At 37.2% G+C, this 22,195-nt stretch overlaps 1 protein-coding gene across 6 annotated transcripts in view; it reads left to right on the top strand.

Annotated features, from left to right (window-relative positions):
- The window catches only part of UEVLD (UEV and lactate/malate dehyrogenase domains), a 53,956-nt gene that overhangs the window by 17,007 nt on the left and 14,754 nt on the right, over window positions 1–22,195 (top strand). For 5 of the 6 annotated variants that reach the window (XM_045484717.1, XM_045484716.1, XM_045484719.1 and 2 more), the window contains 5 exons: window positions 1,052–1,215; window positions 4,977–5,112; window positions 6,538–6,656; window positions 10,253–10,355; window positions 21,166–21,336. In XM_045484717.1, coding sequence (XP_045340673.1) covers window positions 1,052–1,215; window positions 4,977–5,112; window positions 6,538–6,656; window positions 10,253–10,355; window positions 21,166–21,336 — 693 coding nt within the window. The remainder of the gene's footprint in view (window positions 1–1,051; window positions 1,216–4,976; window positions 5,113–6,537; window positions 6,657–10,252; window positions 10,356–21,165; window positions 21,337–22,195) is intronic. The other variant, XM_045484722.1, reaches the window with a different exon arrangement.

Genomic DNA, 22,195 nt, shown 5'->3' with positions numbered 1-22,195 from the left:
GGTAGGAGCTGTTATTACTATTTCCATTTTATAGAGGAAGGAATTGAGGCACAGACAAGTTAAATAACTGGCCTAAAATCATAGAGCTAGTAGTCGTGGGTGAAACTAGGATTTAAACGTAGGCATTCTTGGTCCCGAGCAGCCATGTTTGTAAGTATAGTGAAAGACATGCAGTAAGACTGTGAGTGCAGGAATTGACCATCAGGAGATACAATAGATACAGCTAATGGAGTTGATCAGACTTCTAGTTTAAGTTTAGTTTTTACACTTTTATTAGGTCGTAGATTTGGGCTTCCTGGCAACCAGAGCCGTCAGAGGTTTTGGCTCTCAGTAGTCATGACATTACACGTGTGTGGTTGGAAGGTCTTGCACTCAAGTTCCTGTCTCTCAGTACACGGGGCAAGGTGATGCTTAAGGTTCTTTTCAGCTCTAAGTTCTGTGATCTAACCCAGCTTGATGACGGTTAGTGAGTAATTTGCGGGTCAGTATCAAATGTATCCAATTCGTCTTTGTTAATTCATTAATTTTTCATGTGTTTATTCATTCACTTATTCTTATGCATATAGGAAACCTTTATTGAGCAATCAGTATGTTGGGTGTGGGGAAAATAGAAATGAATAGTACCTAACCCTCTGGAAGTTTACTGTGTAAAAGGAGACACAGATCTGTAGGCAAGTAACTTCAATGCAGAATAAGTATAAAAATAAAAGTGTCCACTACCTTTAAAGAAAGGTACAATAGCTCTGCTTGGGTGGGGCAAAGAGGTTACATAGAGAAGATACTGTATCCCAGACTCCTGGTACAATAGGTCCTGTAACTATTATTGAATTGAATTGGATGAGCTGGCCATTGTCTTAATTAAATTTCTTCAGATGTTATGCTGGTGCTTTAATGGGAACATGAAAATGGAGAAGTAGGCCTCGATTTATGTAAATTCTTTATATATGCACTTGACTAGACTACAGGTCTTAAGATGCCACCTAGCTGTACCACAAATATAATGTATATGCTTCATCATTATTTGAAGATGTGTTTATTTTGTCTCAAATAGGTAATACATATAACATACCAATTCGTTTGTGGATCTTGGATTCCCACCCTTTTGCTCCCCCCATTTGCTTCTTAAAGCCAACTGCAAATATGGGTGTCTCAGTTGGAAAACATGTGGATGCTCAAGGCAGAATATACTTGCCCTATCTTCAAAACTGGAGCCATGTAAGATCAATTTGGATTTTCTTGTAAAAGTTTTTATTTTTCTGGTGGTACAAATTATTTTTCTCATGGTACAAATAAGTGAATTTTCTTTTAATGACACTCCTCATATGGTCTTTGAAAGTAATTGAGCTCCCTAGAGTCACCTAGGTTCCAGAACCCCAGTGACAGACAGCAGCCTGCATGAAGCACTCTCTCCAGGTCTGGAGCCAACTATTATTTGCTCCCTCTCTTTTTATAGTTGTTTACTGCTTATAAAGCACATGAAAAGCTACTAGCAAGATATTGGGCATTATTTCCTAGTCCTTCCTTATTAGAGATTTTTATGTAATATATGTATTTATTTATAGTCTTGGGAGGGCCTAGGGGAGTCAGTTGGTTAAGTATCCGACTTTGGCTCAGGTCATGATCTCACAGTTTGTGAGTTCAAGCTCCTCATTTGGCTCTGTGCTGACAGTGCAGAGCCTGCTTGGGATTCTCTCTCTCTCCCTCTCTCTCTGCTTCTCCCTACGTGCCCCCTCTCTCTTTGGCTCTCTCAAAATAAATAAAAACTTAAATAAAAAAAGAATGTATTTTTTGTTTTGCCTGTTTTTGACCTTTATGTAAATTGAATCATACTGTATATAATCTTTTATTACATGTTTTGTTTTAACTGAGCATTAAGTTTTAAAAATGCATTCACAATGATATATGTAATTAGTTTATTTGCTTGAAAGTTCTCACATTATGTAATTTTGTAATGATATATGTAACTAGTTTATTTGCTTTAAATTTCTCACATTATGTAATTTTGTTTTCTGTATTTTTCATCTACCATTATTATATTAAGCATGTCTCATATTAAACAATCTGTTCAAAATACATGGTCTTTAATTGGTTGCCTGATGATCTAGCATAAGGATGTTGGCATAATGTATTTACAGATTGCTCTGTTGTTAGAAATTTAATGATAAGCATCCTCAGATATAAATACATATAAGCATAAATGTGTATACATTATAAATATTTAATAATTTCCTAATGATAAATCTCTAGGAATGAAATTACTGAATCAAAGCTTAGAAATATTTTGAAGGCTATTCTTACATATTGCCAACTTGGCCTCCAGAAGGTAGACAAAATGTATTTCTACCATCACTTGAAATCAGTGTAGAATGCCAGTTTTCCAGCACTCTTGCCCTAACCAAAAGATATTAATCATTAAAGCAAAACAAACCTTTGCTTATCTCTATATATTTACTTACAAGGATGTACAATATGTTCTCATTTTTATTTTTTTTTTATTTTTTTTTTTTGACGTTTATTTATTTTTGGGACAGAGAGAGACAGAGCATGAACGGGGGAGGGACAGAGAGAGAGGGAGACACAGAATCGGAAGCAGGCTCCAGGCTCTGAGCCATCAGCCCAGAGCCCGATGCAGGGCTTGAACTCACGGACCGCGAGATCGTGACCTGAGCTGAAGCCGGACGCTTAACCGACTGAGCCACCCAGGCGCCCCATGTTCTCATTTTTATAAGTAATTAAGATCTTTATGAAAGGATAATTTATAATATATTTATATATACCTAGAAAATTGTAGGGCAGGAGGACCAGAGATCCCTGAAGGAGATCAGGAATATGTTGAGTCAAGCGAAATTAGAGTAAAGGATGGTGTTAGGATTATCACTTTTTGTTTTATATACATCCTGTGAAAAAGCATGCAATTATGGACACGTTTTACTTTGTTTTTACAGTTTTCTCTATTTTTCATATATGTAAAACCTTTAAAAAGAAGAAAAAAATACAAGAAGGGATGAACACCAAGTGGTTGGTAGTGGAGTTTAGGTGCAGGAACATTGACCTTTTACTTTATGAATTTGTACATCATTTGCATTATGTCGTGATTTTATTTAATAGGATTCCCAGTTTAATGTGATGAATAGGGCATAATAAAAATTTATCCATTGGAGGGACAAAAATGATATCTTAATGTTTAGTTTGATTATTTGAGAAATTAAAGTATTTTTCATATATTGATCACTTATGTTCCTTTTTAAAAAAAATTTTTTTAATGTTTATTTTTGAGAGAGAGAGAGTCAGAGTGTGAGTGGCAGAGGGGCAGAGAGAGAGGGAGACACAAAATCTGAAGCAGGTTCCGGGCTCCAGGCCATCAGCACAGAGCCCAATGCAGGGCTCGAACTAACGAACCATGAGATCATGACCTGAGCCAGAGTCAGATGCACAACTGACTGAGCCACCCAGGCGCCCCTAGGTTCCTTCTTTTTTTAATTGTTTATCGCCTTCAGCCATTTTTACCCTTCTTTCCGCCCCCCCCCCCCCCCCCAGCTATCCTCAAACGATATTTTGACATCTGTTCCCTGTTGTGGGAATTCATCTTTCCAGTTCCCTTTTTCTGGTTTTCATTGGCATCTCTTTTCATAGTTTTGTTTATTTAATAAATACTTAGAGATAGCCCTATTAACCTAGTTGAGGTTGTATTTGATTTGAGTTCAGACACTATTGATTTCACTTTACTATTCTGAGCCTCTTTATTATAAGCTAAAACTAGTCTTTTTTTTTTTTTTAAGTTAAAACTAGTCTTAAATTGCCCTATTTAAAAGTACTGCAGTAACTTTAAGTTCCTCACGTAGTTGGAATTATAATTATGTGATAGAATTACATAGAATTTTGGAGCTGGAAGGAATCTAGAGGCTGTCTAGGCCAAAGATTGCAGATGTTTTCCCCAAGAAATTCAGTGTGCTGTGTTAGACTTACAGAGTTTTGTTGAACAGAAAAGTGGGTTTGTTTTGCTCTTAATACGAATTTGAATGCCTGTATGTACACTCCAGTTTGTCTCAATAACCATCTCCCCAAATGTTCTTAAACTTGCCAACTTCCCACATTATGTTATCTGCTTGGTCTTCAAAGGTGTTTGAGCTTTTGATCCTAATAGCTTCATCCTCTTAATATATAAGTAATGAATCTCTCAGACTTTGGGAAATTAAATCCTTTTCAAAATAAGCAAACTGCTAAATATTTTCAATAATAAATATTTTATACTCACAGCATATGTTTGCATGCATTTGTTTCTCATGATAGCCACTTGGGATTTATTATTCATATTATATTGCTGATAACCCTGAAGCTCAGAGAGGTTAAGTGAATTTCACTAAGGTTGCTTAATAAATTAAAAGAAACAGTACTGGATTAGATAATATTTTATCAGTGTCACTTTTCTGATTTGATAATGCTTGCATAGGAGAATGTCTGTTTTGTTTTTTCTTTTAGGAAATATACACTAAAGTATTTAGGGGTGAAAAGGTATCAGATCTACAATTTATTCTCAGTTTGTTCAGAAAAATATGTAGAGGGACACAGACTGAAAAAATACATGTGTTAAAATGTTAACATTTGAGTGACCTGGGTGAAGAGTATATGAAAATTCTTTGTACTATTTTTGTGACTTTTCTATAAGTCCGCAATAATTTCAAAATAAAAAGTTCAAAAAAAGACTGTTCCTGAATATAGGTACTCTGCTAGTAAGCATAGTCATGCTATTTTCCCATCTTTTGGAGAGCTGGATTAGCATTTCTCTAGTGTTCAGGTAAAAGAATTAAGTAACTTTTCAGTTAAAAGTATCATCGAATTTGTATGATAATTTTCAAAAAATAAGAGCATAATGCAAAACTTTCTTTGGGTTAACTCTTTAACAATGCATAGGTTAATAAGGTAGTATTCTTGAGCAAAATCTTTGCATCACTTTTCCCTTTGTGTGTATTCTGCAGCCTAAGTCTGTCATTGTTGGACTAATTAAAGAAATGATTGCCAAGTTTCAAGAGGAACTTCCCCTGTATTCTCTACCATCATCTGATGAGGCACGGCAGGTAGACTTGCTAGCCTATATTGCAAAAATCACTGAAGGTTTGTATTTTTGTGAATCAGAGAGTTATGAGTTTACAATTTCTAATATCATTTACTCTCTGCTACTTGCTTTCTTTTTCTTTAAAAAAAAAAATACTTATTTTGGAGCGTCGGGGTGGCTCAGTCGGTTGAACATCTGACTTCGGCTCAGGTGGCGATCTCGCGGTTGGTGGGTTCGAGCCCCGCGTCAGACTCTGTGCTGACAGCTCAGAGCCTGGAGCCTGCTTTGGATTCTGTGTCTTCCTTCTCTCTCTGTCCCTCCCCCACTCACGCTCTGTCTCTCTCTTAAAAATAAATAAACAGGGGCGCCTGGGTGGCGCAGTCGGTTAAGCGTCCGACTTCAGCCAGGTCACGATCTCGCGGTCCGTGAGTTCGAGCCCCGCGTCGGGCTCTGGGCTGATGGCTCAGAGCCTGGAGCCTGTTTCCGATTCTGTGTCTCCCTCTCTCTCTGCCCCTCCCCCGTTCATGCTCTGTCTCTCTCTGTCCCAAAAATAAATAAAAGTTGAAAAAAAATTTTTAAAAAATAAAAATAAATAAACATTTAAAAAAAATTTTTTTTCAATATTTATTTCGAGAGAGAGAGAAAGCACAAGCAAGGGAGGGGCAGAGAGAGAGAGAGAGAGAGAGAGAGAGAGAGAGAGAATCTCAAGCAGGCTCCATGCTGTCAGCCCAAAGTCTGACATGGGGCTCGATCCCATGAACCATGACAACATGACCTGAGCCAAAATCAAGAATCTGACTCTAAACCCACTGAGCCATCCAGGCGCCCGCTGCTACTAGATTTCTATAAGTAAATATATTCATGTAGCTATGTATATCTGTGTTGAATCAAAAATTTCTACTCATTTATCAGTGTGTTACCATATAGTTCCAATGAATATGGTTTCTTAAAATGTAAAAGAATTACCCTTATACTGACAGATAAAATAATTTGTGTTTTGTTCCAAATCATTTGATATATATTAATGATCCCAAACTTTTTCATTATAATGTGGCTTTTTGCCTCATTCAATATATCGGACCAGAAAATCTATGATTCTCAGTGTTTCTCATTGAACAAAAAGCAAAATCCATGCTTGTAAACTTCAGTAAGGCGTTAAACATTTTTGCGTTGTAGACCAGAGCAGTAAGAATCAGAATGTTTTTCAGAATTATGGAAATCCTATTTTTTAGTCTTATATAATATTTTTTTAAATGTTTGGAAAGGTTTTTTTCTTTTTAAGGAGGTAGCCTCTATTTAATATAACATTTAATGAGATTCCTGTCTTGCATTTCATTTGTTCAAGTATTTTTGAGTGCTTCTTATAGACTAGCACCATGTTTTCTGTCCAAGTTATTGAAGGTTGGTGTATTTTTTTTTTTGATGCTAAAAAAGATTTTTGATACTATTTTAAAATTCTCATAATAATCCACTTTTATTTCTAGGTGTCTCAGACATAAATTCAAAGAACTGGGCAAATCATGAGCATAAAACAGTCAATAAAATTACTGTGGTTGGAGGTGGAGAACTGGGAATTGCCTGCACATTAGCAATCTCAGCAAAGGTACGTAAGCACAATGGTTATAAATCCATCTATCATATTGCTACACTTTAAAGCAGTGTGTGTTTAACATAGAAGAAATAATGGCTTCATCTTGTCATGTGGGAAAACCTCACTTTGCCTTCAAATATATTTAGTAAGTTGGCAAAAAAAAAAAAAAAAAAAAAAAACCTGAAAGCTCTCATCAGGGATATTGCTTCTTAATTAGTACTTAGTCACGGAATAGGCTTTAAAAAAGTGACTTGAACAATCGGCTCATCATCCTATCCAAGGGAAACCTCAACGTGACATTTATCCCACTTAGTCACAAATTCCTTTGTGTTTTCTGAGTCATGCCGCTTTAATTAAACGCTTATTTAATATAATACTTAATTTTAGCTTTTTCTAAAATTAACATTTTTTTCTTGAAGATTGCCTTTTCTGGTGTAATAACTCCACTTTCTCTTAGGATCGTAGTTTCTGAGTGGATATTTTACACTAGTTTGCAATTTGTTTATTTTTCCATCACTCCTTTTTACTAGATCTTTGGTATATAAATTATTTGCAGAAAGGCTTACATTCCCTTCCAGAGAGGTTCAGAAGACGCTCCAGGGTCCCAGTATCATGGTAACAGCGTGTCTGTCATTTCAAGATGTAGCCCACAGTAGAATAGCTGTCCCTCTCTGTTTATTTGGTAGCTGGAGTTTCATTTTTTCTTTTCTATTAAAATTTGATTGTTTGCCATCTAAATTCTTCCCTTCTTATTTCAGACTCACATATGTCTTGGAGATAGGTTCTACTTTAGCAAGTAATTAAAGTGTATCCAGGGAGCTAGAAAATTTTAAAAGCTGGCTGCACAGAATAACATATGCTAACTTTTGACTTCGTTTCATCTCCACCCTCCATGTGAATACACTATTCCCTCTTAATTGGAATTTGAATTTGAATTGTTTTCAGTTCTTTTGTTACTAAACAGAATGCTTCCATAAACATTGCCTTACGAGTTGCTTATTTTCTCCTCTGAATTTTCTTTTAGGTACACATAGTCTCAAAAACAGTACTAGTGAGTCAGGGCACGAATGGTCTTTGTGGGACTTAACTACATATTGCTAGATTGCACTTCAGAAGGGCAGAACTAATTTATGCTGCTGATAACAGTGTGCACATCAACCTGATTTTTGACATTCCTAGCAGTACTGAGTTTTATCAATTTTATTTGGTTTTGGTAAGTACAAGAAGGTCCCTTAAAGTCATGTTCCTTCAGCTGTTAGAAGAGTCTCACTATCAGTATTCCTTTGTCTGTAAGCTGTCTAAATGGAAGTTTTTTCCCATTTTTCTTTATAAACATTAATATTTGGATACAAGGTACAATATGTAAAATATCATGATACAATAGTAGTCATAATAGTGTCGGTTGTGGTGGTAGCAGCGGTAACTAGCATTTACTGAATGCTTATTAAGTGCCAGGCACTCAGCCAAACACTTGACTTATGTTTACAACAGCCTTGTGGGTTAGATGTTATGGTTACTGCCAATTTACAAATGAAGGCAGAGGGAGATTATGCAGCTTGCCCAAAGTCACACTGTTAATAAATGGGGGCAGGATTTGAAGTGAAGCAGTCTTATTTATAGAGCCTGTATTCTAAATCTTTACTGTCAGCATGTGACTTTCAGACCAGCAGCATTGGCAACATCTGAGATCTTCTTAGAATTACATTATCTCAGGCCCCAGCCCAGACCTATGGAAGTAAATCTGCATTTAACAACCGCCCCCCCCCACCATGTCCATGTGCTGCCCTGATCTACTGAATGCTGATCCCTTAAGGCTTGGGAAGTTCTTCTCTAAACCATTATGTTATACTGCTGTTGTTTACCATTATTGCAATAATGCCATAATAATGCTATAATAATATAACAATACCATTATTGCTGTTGTTGTTACTGATGGACATTTAAGTTGTGTCTTGTCTTTTGAAAACCTTATACGTGGGGTGCCCGGGTGGCTCAGTCGTTTAAGCGTCCAGCTTCAGCTTGGGTCATGATCTCACCATTCATGGGTTTGGGCCCCGTGTCAGGCTCTGGCTGACAGCTCAGAGCCTGGAGCCTGCTCAGATTCTGTGTCTCCTTCTCTCTCTGCCCCTCTTCTGCTTGCGCTCTGTCTGTCTGTCTGTCTCTCTCTCTCTCTCTCTCTCTCTCTCAAAAATAAATAAACATTAAAAAAAAAAAAAGAAAACCTTATACATAATGTATCCTTTTACACATGTACTAATAAACTTGTTGGATAATTTCTATAAATGAGATAGATGGATTAAACGAATTACTATGTTTTTAAATTCTGATAGAACTTGTCAAATTATCCTCCATATCAATTATACCAGTTTATTCTCATACCCACAGTGTGTGAGGATGCCTGTTTTCCCCACACTTTTGATGTTTAACTTTTGGATCTTTGCATGTCTCATAAATGAAGATGGTAACTCATAGTTTTGTTTCTTTTTTTTTTTTTTTTTTACATTCGTCTTATGAGTGTGGCTGACAATAATAAAATTAGTAGGTACAGTTTAGAAAGTACTGCTCTCTGCCAGCTCTGTGTCACAAAATTAATCTTCATAACCCCATGAAGTAAGGCCAAGTTCAGTGACTTGCCCAGTGTGACAGAGCTAATGAGTCCTATTGCTTTTCTTTTGTCCTTTCTGCTTGATAGTCTGCTGGATCCCTGGGTACTCTTGCTTCTGCACTCTAATATAGGAAAGATCCTCAAACCGCTTACCACTTGATAAAAAGACCTTTCACAAAGGTAACCTGATTCTGAGGAGTTTCTATGCCATCATTTACATGGTACCCAGGGAGCCATTGACAACCATATGTAGTGTTTTCCTTTTCCTTCTTTCTTTTTTTTTTTTTTTAATATTATTTTTGGGAAGGCGCAAGTGTGGGAGGCACAGAGAGAGAGGGACAGAGGATCCGAAGTGGGCTCTGAGCTGACAGCAGCAACCCCGATGTGAGGCTTGAATTCACGAACCACAAGATCATGACCTGAGCTGAAATTGGATGCTCAATTGACTGAGCCACCCAGGTGCTCCTGGACTGTTTTCCACAAGATTTCTGAGGAGAGTTCTACATGATAATAGGATTTTATTTTAGATATATGGCTATTATCCTTTTTTTTTTTTTAAAGAGAAACTTGGCATTAGTATTGACTTTCATGCTAGAAATGAGGTGCTAAAATAGACCCAAAAAATCACTCTTAAGTACTTTCAGAATGGAAATTGTGACATCAAAATGAAAACATAAACTCAAGAACGACAGCAAATATATTGAGTGCACCAAGTCATCTTTATTACGCATTGTTCCATCAAAGGAAACCTGCCGTCTGTGACCTCTTAGTTAAGTCCTGCTAGATCCCAGTTTTCAGTCAAGCCTAAAGGATTACATTACTCAAGTTCATAGTAATTTCTTGCTTACAAGTCCCTTTCATTGCTGTCGTGTTATTTTTCCTTCATAAGAGAGCATTTTAGGCCCATGCATTCCCCTTTAGCTTCCTTCTAAATGAACTGAAATTGAGTAACTGGCTGTGTTTGTGTAATGCTGTATGTTCTTTTTGTTATTGTACTGTACAGGGCATTGCAGACAGACTGGTCCTCTTGGACCTCTCAGAAGAGACGAAAGGAGGAGTGATGGACCTTGACATCTTTAACCTGCCTAATGTGGAGATCAGCAAAGGTCTGGTTATTCTGGTTAATAGATCTTTGCCTCATTTGCTCTCATATTTGAGTCCTAGAATTGTTTTAGTATATATATTTTTTAGAACAGTTTTAAGTTCACAGTAACATTGAACAAAAAGTTTCCTGTATATCCCTTACCCCCACACATGGGAAGGCTCCCCTGTTATCAACGTCCCCCACCAGAATGGCACAATTGATAAGCCTACCTTGATACATCATTATCATCCCAAATCTGTAGTTTACATAAAGGTTCACTCTTGGTGTTGTGCTTTCTGTGGATATGGACAAATCTATAATGACATGTATTTACCATTATAGTATTTTTCACTACCCCCAAAATCCTCTGTGCCTTGAGTCTTAGAATTTTAATGCTAAAAAGCACATTAAGGGGCGCCTGGGTGGCTCAGTCGGTTGAGGGTCCGACTCCGGCTCAGGTCATGATCTTGTGGTCCATGAGTTCGAGCCCCACGTTGGGCTCTGTGCTGACAGCTCAGAGCCTGGAGCCTGCTTCGGATTCTGTTGTCTCCCTCTCTCTCTGCCCCTCCCCTGCTCTTGTTCTGTCTTTCTCTGTCAAAAATAAATAAACATTAAAAAGAAATTTTAAAAAGCACATTAAGGTTCATCTAGTCGAAGCTCCTCGTTTTACATATTGGGAAACTAAGATTCACATAAATGAAATGACTTACCCTAATTCATACAGAGATTGTAATTGATTAAATTAAAAAGAATTCAGATGAGCAAATAGCATTCTGATTGGTCAGAAGGATTTATTCTGTCTTTGTCTTATACTACAGTATAAATTTGTTTTCTTTGATTGCTTCCATTCTCATAATATATTGGTTAAGAGCACTGGATTTAGAGTTAGACAGATAGGAGTTTGCATCCTAGCTCTGCCACATTATAGCTCTGAAATTTGTCAGGTTATATAACCTCTCAAAGTTCAGTTTTATCATCTGTAGAGTGAGAATAATACCTACCGCTTGGCATATGGCAAAGTGTTAAACCAAGATTTAAAAAAAATTCACATCGGGGTGCCTGGGTGGCGCAGTCGGTTAAGCGTCCGACTTCAGCCAGGTCACAATCTCGCGGTGCGTGAGTTCGAGCCCCGCGTCAGGCTATGGGCTGATGGCTCAGAGCCTGGAGCCTGTTTCCGATTCTGTGTCTCCCTCTCTCTCTGCCCCTCCCCCGTTCATGCTTTGTCTCTCTCTGTCCCAAAAATAAATAAACATTAAAAAAATTCACATCACTTTCACTAAAAATATATTGTTAAAATAAGTTTTAATAAGAACAAAAGGATTTTGTATCATTAATAAATAAATTTGTAAATGTTAGGAAAGTGTTTTATCTCATCTTTTTTATTTAAAAATTTATTTTATAACATACCTGATGTATTAGTGCAGACATATATGTAGGTAAATACCATATTTGGGGATGTGGGCTTAAAAAAAATTTTTTTTTAATGCTTATTTATTTTTGAGAGAGACAGAGACAGAATGCGAGTGGGTTGGGACAGAGAGAGAGGGAGACACAGAATCCGAAACAGGCTCCAGGCTCTGAGCTGTCAGCACAGAGCCCGACGTGGGGCTTGAACTCACGGACCACAAGATCATGACCTGAGTCGAAGTCGGACGCTCAACCGACTGAGCCACCCAGGTGCCCCCAAAATATTTTTTTACTAGAGATGCATGATCAAAAAATTTGGTAGACCAGGATATAGCCAGAGTCAAGTTGTAATATGTTATAATTGTTTGGCTTTCCTTGACAATATTAAAAAAAAAAAAAAAAAACTCAAGATTGTGTCACAAGCCTGAATGTACTTAAGAACAACAGTGGGTGAGAAAAGTTGAAATTATACCTACAGGTTATAAAAATTGGGTGTATTAGTTGGAGTAAGCCTCTGGATCTCTGTAGGGTCCCAACGAGTTCATTTTCCTTCTCTGGAAAGAGTGCAGTATTTGCATTACTGATCCTTTTGTAGGCTTCATATAGAGGATCCCTTGGGGAGCTGGAAATTCTCTGTCATTTCCAAGTACTAAAGTTCTTAAGAGACCTCTTTTTTTATTTTTTTTTTTTTTAATTTTTTTTTTTTTTTTTCAACGTTTATTTATTTTTGGGACAGAGAGAGACAAAGCATGAACGGGGGAGGGGCAGAGAGAGAGGGAGACACAGAATCGGAAACAGGCTCCAGGCTCTGAGCCATCAGCCCATAGCCTGATGCGGGGCTCGAACTCACGGACCGTGAGATCGTGACCTGGCTGAAGTCGGACGCTTAACCGACTGCGCCACCCAGGCGCCCCAAGAGACCTCTTAACTGTTCCAAATCACTTCAGGAGACTTTAATACATGGACCCTAGAGGTTGTGAGGCCTTTTAGGACCTCACAATTGTTTCTTCCTGTGTGTCTCATTAACCATCAATTACAATTGTTTCACATAATTGAAAGGATAGAATCCTCAGAGGAGATGTATAGTGTGTGGTGCTTGCCACCAAGTAGGGAATGTCAAATGAGCCCACACCATCTTGGGGACAACTTTCATGTTCCCCTTGTTAATTTGGTTATATATTCCTGATAACACTGAATTTAATCACTATTACATGAAGAATTTTAAATATAATGTTAACTAACATCTCATAAATACATTCCATAATATGGAGAGAAGTATATTAATAATTTTGGGAAATTAAAGTCAATAGTTTGGAAATTTGAGGAATGCTCCATCATGGCAGGTATCGATGACTGCAACTGGCCATCCTAGAGTTGTGCTTTGGCTCCATTTGGACTTTTTCAAAATAGCTATTAAAACATTTGGAGGAGGAATACACATATATACAGGTGAGCATGCAAATACATATGCACATATACACAAACAGTTATGCTTGTGTATGCGTGGATTAACTCTGGAGAAATACAAAGAAATTATTAAGAGTCGTTGCTTCAGGAGTCAGATGGGAAACTGTTCTGCACTTGTTTTAATATTTTTATTCCTTTATTTTTATTTTGTGCTGAAATACATATAACGTAAAATTTATCAATAGTGACATTTAGGGCATTCATAGTGTTCCACAGCCATTACCACTATCTAGTTCTAGAACATTTTCATCATCTCAAAAGGAAACCGTGTACACATTAAGCAATCACTCCCCATTTTCCCTCTCCCCAGGCTCTGGCAGCCGTCAGTCTGCTCTGTGGATTTGCCTATTCTAAATATTTCATATAGATGGAATCATACAATATGTGGCCTTTTGTATTTCGTTTCTTTCACTTAACATAATGTTTTCAAAATTCATCCGCATTGTAGCATGTATCAGTACATCATTCTTTATATGGCTGAATAATACTCCATGGTATGGATGTACCACATTTTATTTGTCTGTTGTTGTCAGTCGTTGGACCTTTGGGCTGCATCTTTTTGCTGTTGTGAATAGTGCTGCAGTGAACGTTTATGTACAAGTTTTTGTTTGAATAACTGTTTTCACTTGTTTTAGGTATAACCCAGAAGTAGAACTGCTGGCTCGTGGCAATTCTGTGTTTAAATTTTGGTGACTTAATAGTATGCTTTCAAAGATCTTTATTAACAGCACATGTAGATCTAAATAGCTCTATTTCTTTGAATAGCTTCATAATATTTTGTCAGATGGGTATCTATCTTCTGTTGGGAGATATTTAGTTTGTTTTTGTGGGTTTTTTTTGTGCTTACAAATAATAGTGAAGAGAACATTGTAATGCAAAAATTTTAGTGTACTTCTCTAACTAGCAGGATAAAGTAGAATTACTGGGTCAAAAGATACGTGTTTTTAAAATTTATATTGCTAAAATTGTTCCCCAAAAAGTTGTAGCAATTAATACTCTGATCAACAGTATATAAGTACTCCTTTTTCCTTTCTCTTGATTACTTTTATCCTATATTAAATATAGCTAATTGGATCATTGTCCTATATTTTGATCATGGTTATTATGTTTATTATATTATCATGTTTACTATTATGTTTATCTGTTATCTCTTAATAATAATAGTTGCCATTTTTTAAGGAATCAGTAATATATGCTAGATACTTTACATATATTCACACACTGTTACTTTTCTTATTTCATTTATTTATTTAAAATTTTTTTTAAATTTTTATTTTTGAGACAGAGACAGAGCATGAGTGGGGGAGGGGCAGAGAGAGAGGGAGACACAGAATCTGAAACAGGCTCAAGGCTCTGAGCTGTCAGCCCAGAGCCCAGTGTGAGGTTTGAACCCATGACCTGAGTCAAAGTCGGACGCTTAACCGACTGAGCCACCCATGTGCCCCATTCTTACTTTATTTTATAGATGACTCAGAGAGATTGTGGCTTAGGACATGCAGTTAGTAAGAGGCTAAATTTAGTATTTCAATTGTAAGTTTGTTACCAGTTTTACATAATTCACTCCAGAAATAGTCTGTGTATATACAAGCATAAATGTTTGTGTGTATGGATATATGCATGCTTATGCATGGAGAAAAAAGTGTTCAGTAGTTGTAAATTTAAAAATAATGTGTTGTTGGGGCACCTGGGTGGCTCAGTTGGTTAAACATCTGACTCTTGATTTTAGCTGAGGTCATGATTTCACAGTTTGGTTTGTAGGATGGGATCAAGCCCCATGTTGGGCTCTGTGCTGACTGCATGGGGCCTGTTTGGGATTCTCTCTCTCTCTCTCTCTCTGTCTCTCTCTCTCTCTCTCTCTGTCTCTGCCCCTCCCCCACTCATGCATGTGTGCATACTCTCTCAAAATAAAAAACATTTAAAAATAAATAAAAAATAAAGTGTTGTTGACATATGCAGTAAAGCAAAATATGCTCAATAGCCAGTGGTTCGTAAAACATGGCTTGTGGGCTAATCTCTTATATCAGAACCGCCTTAAAATTACAGATGCCTGGCGTCCACCCTAGGCTGTGGATCCCGAATTTCTAGGAATGGAGCCTGGGAATCTACATTTTAGATAAGTAGTTCAGGTAATTCTTATACTCATTAAAGTATTCTAAAAATTATGAGTAGTGACATTATTGCAGATTGTGGAATCAGCACAGGGGACTACGACCAGCATTTGATAAAAATGAACTAGAACAACAGAAAATATCAGAGTAGTATTGAGGGTATTTTCTGTAATGTTTTTGCTTTGTATATATACATATGCATATATTATGTCTTGGGTTGCAATAGAAAACGTATTTCATAGCATGTCCATCTCATGGCATGGGTCACAATCAAATTTTTTGAAATTCACTGTATTGAAGTAAAGAATCTTGACTGAAGCCCTTTTTTTGCCTCCTTTGCCCCTTTACACTTACCTCAGATAAATACTTCTTCATTAGCCTCAACATGCCCTTCATACTTAAGCTTGAGTCACCTTTTCTCTGGGAAACCTTCCAGAGTAATCCTAATGCCAAATCACTTATTACTCTTCATGATTTTAGTATTGATATTGAAATTTATGTTGTATCATTTTTTTCTCTTCCTGAGACATTTTATCAATAGATATACCTTTTATTTTTAAGAAAATCCTCCCTAAAGATAGAGATATAGCATAACATACTTAGTTCATGGCTTTAGTTTGCCACATATAGTAAGTCTTAGAAAGTTTCAGTGTTGTTTCTATAGCTCCAAACCCAGACCACTGTAGCAGTAATTGTTAAAGGCACTCACTTGAACTGAGCAGTGATTTCCTACCTTATTTTTTAATAGGAGTATTCTTGTATAACATTAAAAAAAAAAAAAGTCTACCTCTATTCATCAGACAAAAATATCCCTTCCAGTCATTGACTGAAATAATGCCCAAAGCTACTGAGAAGTCATTCTTTGGTAGTTCCCTCCCCTGTCAACATAGGAAGATTTTTAGTAGCTATCAACTTAACGCAATTTCTAAATTAAGGGTCATCATCATTTCTAAAATTTTGTGTCCTAGAGAAAAATAATTTGAAAGGAACGTATTTTTATGTAATTTTTATTACAGTTAGAATGGTTTAGCAATATACCAGAGAAATGAAAATATTTGTACTGTCTCCAGTATATTCAGACTGATAATACTAAGCTAGACTACTTCAGTGAGGTCTCCACAGCATTTGGACATTGTAATTTGATTGATTTTCCATGGTTTTGAATAAAATAATTCAGCAGTGATTTAAAATCAGTGTGTATTTCATTCATCAACATCATCCTCATAATCTGAGAACAGCGGTATATCGGAGCATGAAGTATTTGCTGGGTCTTTTGACATGCTTGATAATGGATTGATATCCCCTACTATAACTAAACAAGCACTGGTCTAGGGCCTGTTGTTTGGGAACCAGTGGCTTGGCAGGAAGGATGTAGTTTTTCTGGGCTACCTATGCAGCTGGGATAGAGGTAAGAGTTTTCTGTCCTGGAGGTCCAGATGCACCCCTGACCCAGGAGGAAACATCACTACGCTAATTAAGTAAGTGGTAAAGTTAGGATTTGGAGCAGGCAATCTCACTCTGAAGCCCTCCATTCTAACCCTTGAGCCCTACTGTATTATATCTAGGGCAAGGACAATATGTCATTAACCTTGTGTTCTTAGGGCCTGGTATAATTATGCTTGGCATGACAGGAACCTTAGCAGAGGTATATTGAACTAATTGTTATTGAATAAACTTTTATTTTGATCCTTAACCTTGTAAATGATATCATATCTTCACATAATTATGCTTAAGGTTCTTAACTTTCTTTACAACTGTACAATCTTTTTTCCCCATATTAAGTCAGCAACTTCTTTTAAACTTAATTTTATTTTTTATTTAAGTATAATTAACATACAGTGTTACATTAGTTTCACATGTACAATATAGTGGTTCAACAATTCTATACATTCTTTAGTGTTCCTCAAGATAAGCTTACTCTTAACCGCCTTCACCTACTCTTACATCAAGATAAGCTTACTCATAACCTACTTCACCGATTCCATCCACCGATCTCTGCTCTGGTAACCCTCTGTTTGTTTGATTTTTTTGTTTCTTTTCTTTGTTCATTCGCTTTGTTTCTTAAATTCTACATTTGTCTTTCTCTGACTTATTTCACTTAGTATTATACCCTGTAAGTCCATCCATGTTATAAATGGCACGATTTCATCCTTTTATATGGCTGAGTGATATTCCGTTGTGTGTGTGTTGTGTATATTTATGTGTGTGTGTATATATATGTGTGTGTGTATATATATATGTATATGTATATATGTATATGTATATATGTGTGTATATATATGCATATATGTATATGTACATATGTATATGTATAGACACACACACACACACACACACATATATACAATCTTTATCCATTCATCTATTGATGGACACTTGAGTTGCTTCATGTCTTGACTACTGTAAATAATGCTGCAATAAATATAGATCCTTTTGAATTAGTGTTTTCTTTTTCTTTGGGTAAATACCTAGTGGTGGAATTACTAGATCATATGGCAAGTTTATTTTTAACTTTTTTGAGGAAGCTCCATACTAATTTTCCACAGTGACTGCACCAGTTCACATTCCCACCAACACTGAATGAGGGTTCCTTTTTTCTCCATGTCCTCGCGATGCTTGTTATTTCTCATCTTTTCTATTTTAACCGTTCTGACAAGTATAAAGTAATATCTCTTTGTGGTTTTAATTTGTGTTTCCCTGCTGATTAGCAATGTTGAGCATCTCTTCATGTGTCTTGTTGGCCATCTGTATGTCTTCTTTGGAGAAGTGTCTATTCTTGTCCTCTCCCTATTAATTGGATTGATGGTTTTTTTGGTGTTGAGTTGCATAAATTCTTAATGTTTATTTATTTTTGAGGGAGAGAGAGAGAGTGAGCAGGGGAGGGGCAGAGAGAAGAGGGAGACACGGAATCTGAGGCTGTCAACACAGAACCCTATGTGGGGCTTGAACTCATGAACTGTGAGATCATGACCTGAGCCAAAGTTGAACGCTTAACTGACTGAGCCACCCAGGTGCCCCAAGTTGCATAAATTCTTTATATAGTTTGGATATTAATGCTTTATCAGTTACATCATTTACAAATATCTTCTCCCATTCAGTAGGTTGCCTTTTTGTTTTGTTCGTCATTTTCTTCACTGTGCAGAAACTTTTTATTTCGGTGTAGACCCAAAAGCTTAATTTTGCTTTTGTTTCTCTTACTAGAGGAGATCTATCTAGAAAAATATATCTGTGGCTGATGTCAAAGAAATTACTGCTTATGTTTTCTTCTAGGAATTTTATGGTTTTATGTCTCACATTTAGGTCTTTAGTCCATTTAAAAAGGTTTTTTTAAGTTTATTTTGAGAGAGACAGAGATAGCACAAGTGGGGGAGGGGCAGAGAGAGAGGGAGAGAAAGAATCTCAAGCAGGCTCCGTGCTGCCGTGCAGAGCCTGACACGGGGCTTGAACTCACAAAACTGATTTCATGACCTGGGCTGAAACCAAGAGTCAGACACTTAACCAACTGAGTCACCCAGGCACCCCTGGTCTTTAATGCATTTTAAGTTTGTTTTTGTGTATGGTATAATAAAAGGGTCCAGGGGTGCCCTGGGGGCATGTAGCTGTTGCTAAGTATCTAGATCTTGGAGATGGAAAGATAAGTAAGACACAAACAGTCCCTGCTTTCACAGAGCTCATAACATGTTTAATGTAGTAGACAGTTAAACAGATATCTACCTAGCATGTGGTGAGTGAAGTGGGAAACATTCCAGTTAGAAAGAATTTGAGGGACGCTTGGGTGCCTCAGTCGGTTAAGCATCCGATTCTTGGTTTTGGCTCAGGTCATGATCTCATGGTTTGTGAGTTTGAGCCTTGTGTCAGGCTCTGGACTGACAGCACGGAATCTGCTTGGGATTCTCTGTCCCCCTCTCTCTCTGCCCTTCCCTGGCTCATGTGCATACTGTCTCTCAAAAATAAATAAATAAACATATAAAAAAAGAAAGAAAGAATTTGAGTAAAGTTCTTATCGGGAAAGTGAGAGAAACATAGTGGGGAAGAATAGGGACCAATTCTACTTAAGCCAAAGGTTTACCTAGGAGAGTACAAGAAATACTAGCTTCTAGGCTCAACGGAAGAGAATAAAAGGCCTGGGAGCTTAGGAAACCTTATGGAGTAGGAAGCCTTTCTGGTACTTTTGAAATCCTTTTAGACAGCTACTACTTTATTTATTCATGAGGCAACCTTGAGGGCAGGGTATATGTATCATTCAAAGTAGAGAAAGCTAAAGGGGGAAAGAAAATAAAATGATCCTCGCAAAATAGGTTGGGACCAAATTGTAAGATCATAAATTGAACTGTTCACTGGTAATTTGATAATATGGACAAGTCACCTAATCTCTGTAAACATCAGTTTCCTCGTCTTTATGAGGGTTTTGCGCTCAGTTTCTAAACATAGCATGGTGCTTAACAGTACTCTACAGCCAGGCTGCCTGGGCTTGAATTCTGGGTCTGATACTTGCTAGCTCTACAACTGAGTAAGTTACTCATCTGTGCCTCATATTCCTTGTCTGCAAAATGGGGGCTATGGCCCCATAGTGTGTTGTAGATTAGATTAAATGAGTAAATACATAGAAAGCTCTTAGAATTGTACCTGGCATATAGAAGTGGTCTGGAAGTGTTAACTATATACCTTCCAACTCTTGAGGTTTGGACTCATCACCAGGCATCTACTCTAAACACTAGAACAGGAATTCCAACAGGAATTCCAACAGGAATTATTTAAGAGTACTCATGAAGAACCATAATTAAAATCCAGGACTCAGCTTTTGGATCTCCTATCCCCACAACAGCATCAGAATAGGAGCTAAACTTGGAAAGTACATTTCCCAGAGGATATATTGCACAAGTGTTTCCTTCTGAAACTGGTTTAGAGAGATGGCCGTAGGGGCTTAATTAAGAATATAAACACTGGAATCTACTCCTTGTCTCCCTGGGATGCTAATATTAATTTACAAATGTTGACTAATGCCATCTACTGTGTTATTTTTCTGTTGTCTCTGATGCTGATAAAGTCTGGCCGCTGTTTTGACATGTACTTAACTATAGAGCACATTGTGTAATAGAGAGTGATGTAGTTGTAAAATTGCATGTTGTGTGCTTCAGGATCAGAGGAGTGAACTCTAGAGAACAGCTTTTCTTAAGTCGTAACAGTTGCTTACCTAGTTCCATTGAAAGAGGAACCTAAAACCAAGGATACTGGCTTCAGTATAAGGAAAAGTCTGTAAAAAATGAGCTAAGACATTTTACCTTGATTTAAAGATTTTCTGACCATTTTCTTCCTCTTTCGAGTAGAATCCTTCATAAGTAAAACAGATACAAGCAGAACTACTCTGCTTAGAGAGGTCAAAGTAAAGAGCATGGAGCTGTGCCTACCAGCCTTCTTTCCACTTATTCCCACTCCTTCCACATGGCCTGTGAGTCACTGTCAAGGAACTCTAGGCTCCTAAACTCACAATTTAAAACTCAGTGACCTAATTGATTATAGGTTAATTTTGCCTATAGCACATTACTTATTTTTCGTAGGAAAGTTGTGCATTACAGAAAAAACTTAAGCCCTTGTTTTTAGCTTCTGAGTCCTGTACTTTATTTTCTTTATCCCCCTTTGTTCTCTTTCTCCCTTTGGGATACACTCTTGCTCTTAATCACCTTTCTGGAAGCAAACCTCAGCACTCTGTATATTTCTATGGATATGGATTGATCTGGAGGCAAATATACCTAAAGGCTCTCCACTTGTAGAAAAGAATCAGAAAAACAAGAACAAGAACTTGGCGAAAACCTAGATCTTGAGCTCAGACTGTTTCTTTTTATTCATTAGATTTGTCTGCCTCTGCTCATTCCAAGGTGGTGATCTTCACAGTCAACTCTTTGGGTAGTTCTCAGTCCTACCTTGATGTGGTACAAAGCAATGTGGATATGTTCAGAGCCCTTGTCCCAGCTCTGGGACACTATAGTCAACATGGTATCCTGCTTGTTGCATCTCAACCAGGTAAATAGTTTTATTTTTAATTACTCTGATGGTCCAGTGTATCAATATAATTGCCAGTACTGATAAAAGTCATAAAACTAGATTATAAAAGGGCAGCTAGACTATTCAAATTGCTCTTATACCGAACAATACAGTACGTCCATATCCGGTCAACCAGTTACCTCTTATGACTGGCATTAACTAGAAGCTTTTACCTTAACGATTTTTTGTGACATATCACCATCATTCTGTTCCAGGTTGTTGGCCATGTCTCCTTCAGTGAGAAAATGGTTAAACACCAAAGAGAAAAATGCAGTGGCTTATATGAAAGATATTTTGTTAATTCTAAAGTGTTGTAAAATGCTAGTGGGCGTGCCACTGTGTTTCTAACTTTTTGTGTATTACAAAGTGTTTTGGGAACTGGTTTACTAAGAAAAAGAAATATTATCAAAGAATTGGGTGGTATCGAACTCAAATTGGCGAACAGAGTTTCTTAATGTTCCCAGTATAAGGATATGGTGTACATTTTGATTGTTTTTCTGTAGTAATTGTTTGAGGGACACTAGTCTCTTTAATTCCTGACGTCCTTTTGGCATGGCAGAAAAAAGTAGTTGTGTTTTTGCTTGTTCATAATGTTGCACTGCATAGTGGGAGTATATGATCATTATTTTAATTTAAAAATAGAAATTCACCTTAAGATAGTTATAAAAGAGCAGCACCTAGGTGGCTCAGGGGGTTGAACATCTGACTCTTGGTTTTGGCGTGGGTCATGATCTTGTGATTTGTGAGTTTAAGTCTCGCATTGGGCTCCATGCTGGCGGCATGAGGCCTGCTTGGGATTCTCTCTCCCTCTCCTCTCTGCCCCTTCCCTGCTCACGCT

This window comes from Leopardus geoffroyi, chromosome D1 (assembly GCF_018350155.1).
Source record: "Leopardus geoffroyi isolate Oge1 chromosome D1, O.geoffroyi_Oge1_pat1.0, whole genome shotgun sequence".
NCBI lineage: Eukaryota > Metazoa > Chordata > Mammalia > Carnivora > Felidae > Leopardus > Leopardus geoffroyi.
This window is presented reverse-complemented; position numbering and strand designations above follow the sequence as displayed.